The sequence below is a fragment of the Papilio polytes genome, unplaced genomic scaffold (assembly GCF_000836215.1).
Source record: "Papilio polytes unplaced genomic scaffold, Ppol_1.0 DF822622.1, whole genome shotgun sequence".
NCBI lineage: Eukaryota > Metazoa > Arthropoda > Insecta > Lepidoptera > Papilionidae > Papilio > Papilio polytes.
In genome coordinates this window covers 1422834-1430368 of record NW_013526582.1, presented here as the reverse complement: position 1 = coordinate 1430368, position 7535 = coordinate 1422834, and the positions used below count along the sequence as shown (strand labels likewise).

At 32.4% G+C, this 7535-nt stretch overlaps 1 protein-coding gene across 1 annotated transcript in view; it reads left to right on the top strand.

Annotated features, from left to right (window-relative positions):
• The first annotated feature begins 209 nt into the window (after positions 1-209).
• The window catches only part of LOC106105856 (DNA-directed RNA polymerase I subunit RPA2), a 16604-nt gene continuing 9278 nt past the window's right edge, over positions 210-7535 (top strand). The window contains exons 1-8 of the mRNA XM_013286311.1: positions 210-398; positions 484-813; positions 1024-1116; positions 1591-1737; positions 3014-3186; positions 4463-4712; positions 5191-5346; positions 6804-6970. Coding sequence (XP_013141765.1) covers positions 312-398; positions 484-813; positions 1024-1116; positions 1591-1737; positions 3014-3186; positions 4463-4712; positions 5191-5346; positions 6804-6970 — 1403 coding nt within the window. The 5' untranslated portion in view covers positions 210-311. The remainder of the gene's footprint in view (positions 399-483; positions 814-1023; positions 1117-1590; positions 1738-3013; positions 3187-4462; positions 4713-5190; positions 5347-6803; positions 6971-7535) is intronic.

Below are 7535 nucleotides of genomic sequence, written 5' to 3'. Positions count from 1 at the left end.
CAATGATGTAAAAAGTTGATGCGCTATTAAAGGGAAGTGCAGCATAATTAAATATAGCTTTTACTTATTAAAGAGACGAACAAGATATTATTCTAATAATTGATATTTTAGACAAACATTAAGTAACATTAAAATAGTATAAAAGTTTTATTTCACAGATTAAAAAAAATACTCTGTGGTTTCCTCTTTGCTGTCAGAATGACAATGTCACTGTCAGTGTGAACGTCATTTTCACATGATAACAACACGTGTGTTTAAATGCCAATCCGAATTTTAATAAATTATCGTTTAATGTGGAAAAAACGCACAAAATGAATCAAAAGAAAGTTTTACAGAAACCTTCCCTATCATATACCAGTCACCCTGACTATCGAAAACCTCCAAAGATAGCAAATCCGGTAAGTTCATTACTTTTTTTAAATGTAATAGTAGCAATTTAAACATTTATATTAATTAAAAATTGTTTTATGTTTCATTTTACAGTATCTACAATGTCTCGGAACACCGCACATAGATTCATTCAATTATATGTTACAAGAAGGTTTAAAGGCAGCGCTCGCGGACTTAATACCTGCTGAGTTTGAACTCCCGACTGGTGAAAAGATAAAAATAACAATCGACGAGGCTGCATTTGCTAAACCAAGCGTTCCAATGGACGTAGTCGGTGTTAAAACACAAAGAGTACTTCCTACAGAATGCCGACAAAGGGCTGCCACATATAAGGGTGATTTTAAAATAAGAATGACTTTTAATGTTGATAGTAAATCAATAACTATCGATAGATCGCTAGGAAGTCTACCTATTATGTTAAAGGTAAGAATTAATATAAATTACAGTATTTTACACATAAGAAATGAAAAAAAAAACTAGTAATATGTAGTCTATGTTATTCAGTTAGAATATAGCTTTCTAATGGAAAATTATTTTGAAATCTGTCCGGTAGTTTTGGAGTTTAATTATTAAATAATATGTATCATACTTCCTTGAAATAAAACTATTATTAAGACAATAATATTTTTTCAGTCAAAAATCTGCTATTTATCGGACATGTCTCCTGAAGAACTGGTGCAGCATAATGAGCATGCTGATGAGTGGGGAGGATATTTTGTTATTAAGGTAAATTATTTTACTTACTAACTTTAGCCTGTTATTTGGTACACATGGAATTCAAAAAGAAGTCTACACAGGCTTCTTTCTTTTGTTTTGAGAACACATGTTCTTCTTTCTTTGAGAACATATATTCTTCTTTTCTTTTAAGGATATGTGTTCTCACATACTTTCTGTACATGTATGCCGAATTTCATTAATTCAGTAGTTTATGTACTGTTAAACATACAATCATCAAATATTTTGCATTAATAATATTAGTAAGATGTATAACTCCATGTTAGTTTTTCGTCTTTCGCCCGCGACTCCGTTCGCGTTGAATCATAAAAAAAAGTGAGTGAGTAGCCTGCATGTCTTCCAGAATAAAGTCTATATCTATGCCAAATTTCAACTAAATCTGTTCAGCCATTTGCTACAAACTCTAACAACTATTCATCTAAATTTTCGCATTTATAATATTAGTATGGTATTTTCTATTTCCAGGGCCATGAGAGGTTAGCACGTATGTTGTTGGTAACGCGACGTAATTACCCAGTTGCCATCAAGCGTTCAGGTTGGAGGATGAGGGGGAATCTGTTCTCAGATTACGGTGTCCTAGTGAGGTGTGTTACTGCGGATCAGACAAGCACAGTTAGTATTATTTAAAATTAGACTTTTTAATGCCTTAGAGTTAGTTTTGTTATGTTTATTTTTTATTTTAATTTAATTAAACTCAACCTTTTTGTATATATTGATATATTTATTATAAGGCTTTTAATGTTTTATTTAAATTACTTTTGGTATATATCTTGCTGGCATACTTGTATACAAGCTACTGGCATGTATAAAGAATTGGCAAGAAAGTAGCTTGTTCCATTTTGATTTTATGACTGACTTAAACAAGTTACTGTTTTATTTAACTGTTATGTTCATAAGTTCCAGCATATGAAGGCCTAATTTTCTGTTTTCTTTCCCACCATCTGTACTATTATAATAAAACGTAAACACACACTTCTTTGTTGCCTAAGATGTCAGCAATCACAGCATATTTTTGAATAACTCTTTTTTTTTAATAAAAGCCTTACACTTACGTCACACTTTAGGCTATATGTTTTAACGCCATTAAACTTAGGTGTAAATATTTTAGATAAAAACTCTAATGTGGGAAAGAGACCATAAGTTGCTACCAACATCAAGAAAGCAAAATTGCCATGCTTTGTCATCATGTTATGTCTGTCATTTTGACATTTGCAATTAAATTTGACAAATGTAATCAATCAAACAATTTTCATAATTTCGTGCGAAAGTCGCACGGGAACAGCTAAGTGGATGATAGTGGAGGAGATGCATAGGAAGGGGAAATATCCTCTATATGTGAGTCTCTGTTGAATAAGGGTAGGCAACATCTGCAATTGCGGATGTCTATGGGCAGCAATCGTTTCACTTTTCGTCGAATTCAGGTGGCCGCTCATTTGCCACTTTGTAATAAAAACTAGCTGTTCCCATGCGGCTTCATCCGCATGAAATTGTGAAAATTTTATTTTATTGTTTAGATGTGTCTAATTATCAACAGCAAATGTCAAATTGACATGACATGATAAACCTTGACAGTCTTGCTTCCTTGATGTTGGCAGCAACTTATGGTCTCTTTCCCACATTAGAGTTTGTATCCAAAACATTTTCCCCCTAAATTAAATGGCGTGAAAATATATAGCCTAATGCGTGACATAAGTGTAGGGCTTTTTATTAAAAAAAGAGTTATTCAAAAATATGCTGTAATTGCTGACATCTTAGCCAACAAAGAAGTGTGTGTTTGCGCTTTATTTTAATAGTATAGATAAATGCCAGTGACTGGTATGCTAGCCAATATGTTATTTTTTTGCCATGTGTATTTTGTGTCCTAATATTTTAAATGTCTCTCTTTCAGAATAATGTATTACATTTCCTACAAAATGGCACATGCAAGTTAATGTTTTCTCATAGAAAGATGATGTATTACGCACCAGTGTTGCTTATTATGAAATGTTTGGTGGATTTCCCCGATCACTATATTTATAGATTGTTATTACATGGGAAGAAAGATGATCTATATTATGTCAAGTAAGTATAAATTTGCCTTAATTTTGTTAGGGCCAGTCCCATCAAATTGTAAATTGTCTGATAACAATTCAGTGTCTAAAATATAATTGAAATATCTGATTTTATTCGGTTATCCGACAGTGATGTCATTTTTAAGCTATCTGAACCTCTATCAGCCAGTCGTGGGACATGCTCTTAGTAATACAAATGCAAGTTTAGATGGATGGATGTTTGTTAGAAATTATCTCTGAAACCTCTAAACAGATTTAGATGAAATTTGTCATAGATGTAGAACTTATAGGGTTTTTTAACAAAGCAAGGACGAAGTCGCGGTCGAAAGTTAGTTTAAACATAACATTAAAATAAGTAAATTACATTTTTTTTTTCAATAAAATGTCTTATTTAATTATGTAATATCTATATATTAGTTATATTAGTAAGTTAATAAGGATTTAAAATAAAATAAAAAAACTCTATGTCACTGATAAAGTACCATTTTAATGGTGAATTTTTTTTAAATTGGCCTATTCAGTTGTAAGTTATTTCAATACATAGAAAAATACAAATGTCTCTTAATAATATTACTATAGACTAGCTGTTACTCGCGACGTCGTCTGTGTCAAATTACAAAATAGTAAAAAGATATAACTATTGGCCTATGTTACAGATAAAATACCTTTCTAACAGTGAAAGTATTTTAAAAATCGGCCCAGTTATTGACTTATTTCAATACATATAAAAACACCAATATTCCCTCTTTATAATCTTACTTCTTACTAATATTATAAATGCGAAAGTTTAGATGGATGGATGTTTGTTAGAGTTTGTAGCCTAAACGGTTGAACAGATCTCAATGAAATTTGGCACAGTTTTAGAGCATAGTCTGGAAGAACACATAGGCTACTTTTTATCCCGGGAATAGTTACAGTTCCCGTGGAAAATATAAATTTAGTTTTTTAATGTTTACTCTATCATTCTGCAACGGTTCAACATATCTTATTGAAATTTAGCACAGATATAAAACAAAGTCTTGAGTACACATGGGATAAGCTTCATGCCCGAGAAATGTCCGGTTCCCGAGGGATACGTAGCTTTTTGTAATTTATGTAGTTTGTATGTTTTCTAATACCACGCTGACGAAGTCGCGGGCAACAGCTCGTATTAGTATAGATGTATACTTTACTATAGCTGTTATTTTTTATCCTTTTCTCTTTCAAATTCCTATAAGAAAATTTAAATTTAATTCAGTAACATTATTTTATATTTTCTACCATATAAAAGTAATTATTAATTACAGTTGTATGCAAAACATACTCCGTGAGCTACACGAAGAAGGTCTCCATAACTCGGAGGAATGTAGAGCATATCTCGGGAAGATGTTCAGACCAAAACTCTCCGAGTTACCACCTTGGTCCACTGATATGGAGGCTGCAGATTTTCTACTTAAAAGATGTGTTTTAATACACCTAAAAGATTATAAAAGTAAATTTTACGCTTTAGTATATATGATACAGAAGTTATATGATGTTGTACAGAATAAGTGTAAGGTAAGTTGTAATTAATCTTACTTGATTTTAAATAAATAAATAAATAAACTTATGTTAATCTATATGTTTCTTGTATTCGAATTTATGGAAATGATAAATTATAAAACTGTCTAAACCTTTATAAAGCTGTGATCATAGAGTTATAAATATAGACATGTTTGTGTCTTCAATTTAAATATTGAAATTTTAGAAAATAGTCAATAAATGACTTTATCAGTGACATGTGTAAATATAATTTGTCATTTTCATTAAATTGGTTTTAAAATATATAAAATCTTTAAATAGACTTAGTAGTTTTTTTTTTTAATTTCAAACACTTAATATTTGTCATTTTTACAAAATAGCATTATTTCTAAAGTAAAGTATTTTCATTTATTCAAAATTAAATTTCATTCGTCATATCTGGCTCTTCGATTAAAAAAAACGCCATCTAGTGAAAATTTTGGTAAAAGGTTTTACAGTCAGATTTTTATCGTAGGTAGAAGGTGCAGATTCAGTAATGGTACAAGAACTACAAGTGGGAGGTCATTTATACCTACAGGTTATAAAAGAGAGGTTACAAATGCTATTATACGTCATCAAAGCTAATATACTGAAAAAAGTTAAAACATCTAAGAAATTCGTCTGGTCAACGGTAAGTGTAAATTTAGTTTTGATGTATTCATTGATATACTGCACTATTCACTGCTCTGATTAACTGTTCCTCGTGTGTAACAAGCCTTAAGTTCTATGTTTTAATTTACTCTGTAATCAATATCACTAAATCAGTGAAAATGCTTCATTTAGCCGTTAAAAAGTGGTCAGTGTTAGGCTATTTCTTAACCACTGTAGTTATTCAATACCTTAGTATCTGTGAAGGTTACTTTTAAATAATCTTATTTCTTCTCATTAATATTATAAATCGGCGAGCGTGCGCGGGCGTCGAGCGGGAGCGTCGGTAGCTCAGTGGTTTAAGCACTTGACTTGTAATCTACAGGTCTTGGGTTCGAATCCCGCCGTACCAATGTGATTTTCGATTTTTCGAATTTTCATATGTACATAATTTACCCGATGTTCTTACGGTGAAGGAAAACATCGTGATGCCGGCACATATCGGCGAAGAAATTCAAAGATATGTGTGAAGTCAACCAACCCGGGCCAGCGTGGTTGACTATGCCTAATCACCCTAATTTAGGGTAGGCTCCGAGCCCCTCGGTGGGGACGTATAGTGAGCTGGTGATGAATATTATAAATGTGAAAATTTGAATGTAGGAATTGATTTTTGTTAGAGTTTGTAGCCTAAACTGCTGAACGGATCTCGATGAAATTTGCAATAGATGTAGAGGATAGTCTGGAAGAACACATAGATTACTCACTTTTTTTTTAATTCCACGCGGACGGAATCGCGGGCGAAAGCTAGTTTACACTATAATGTCGCTTCGCCGTTAAAAATGTCAGTCGTTAGCTAAAATGTTAACCACTGAGGTGTCAATACTTCCGAGTATCGTAAATGTTATCCAGTTAAGGTTTCTTTTAAGTAATCTTACTTACTAATATTATAGATGCGAAAGTTTGGATGGATGTTTGTTTGAGTTTGTGTTTGTAGTCAAAACTGCTGAACGGATGTCCATGAAATTTGTCAAAAATGTAGATTATAATCTGAAAGAACACAAGCTACTTCATACTAATATTATAAATGCGAAAGTTTACATGGATGGATGTTTGTTAGAGTTTGTAGCCTAAACGGCTCAACGGATTTCTCTGATATTTGGTATAAATGTAGAGAATATTCTGGAAAAACTCAGGGTACTTACTTTTGTTTTTTTTTTAATTTCACGCGGACGGAGTCGCGGGCGAAAGCGAGTATTATAAGTAAATGCTAAAGTTTAGATGGATGGATGTTTATTACAGTTTGTAGCCTAAACGGCTGAACGGATTTCGATGAAATTTTGTATAGATGTAGAGGATAGTTCGGAAGAACACATAGACTGCTCACTTTTGTTTTTTTTAATTCCACGCGAACGGAATCGCGGGCGAAAGCTAGTTATAAATTCATAGACAGAGTCACTGCCGAAAGCTAGTATACAAGTTTAACTAACATTCTGTGTATAGAACGAAATCCAGAACATAGTAAAAATGGCGGGCACGTTAGAACAACGTATGGAAACGTTCCTAGCGACGGGCAACGCGCCTTCGAACAACGTCAATCTCGCGCAGTACAAGGGCCTCACTATTGTTGCTGAAAACATCAACAGGATGAGATATATGTCTCACTTCAAGTAAGGAAATGTTACATTTATAGAGCCTACTATTTAGAGTAGAAATAAATATTTGGAGTAGAATTCACTATTAAAAGGATATTTCAATGTTCAAAATTCACTATTTAGAGAAGAGTTCGCTATTTAGAGTAGAGGTCAATATTTGTAGTAGAATTCAATATTTATAATAGAGTTAAATATTTAGAGTTGAGTTCAATATTTACTGTAGAATTCACTATTTAGATCAGTTTCCATTATTTAGGGCAGTTTCCACTTTTTAGAATAGTTTCCACTATTAAGAGCAGAGTTCACTATTTAGAGTAGTTTCCAATATTATGAGTAGTTTTCACTATTTTGAGTAGTTCCCACTATTTATAGTAGTTTCTACTATTTTGTGAAGTGTTCACTATTTAGGACAGTTTCCACTTTTTAGAGTAGCTTCCACTATTAAGAGAAGAGTTCACTATTTAGAGGAGTTTCTAATATTATGAGTAGTTTCCACTACTTCGAGTAGTTTCCACTATTTTGTGAAGTGTTCACTATTTAAGACAGTTTCCACTTGTTAGAGTAGCTTCCACTATTAAGA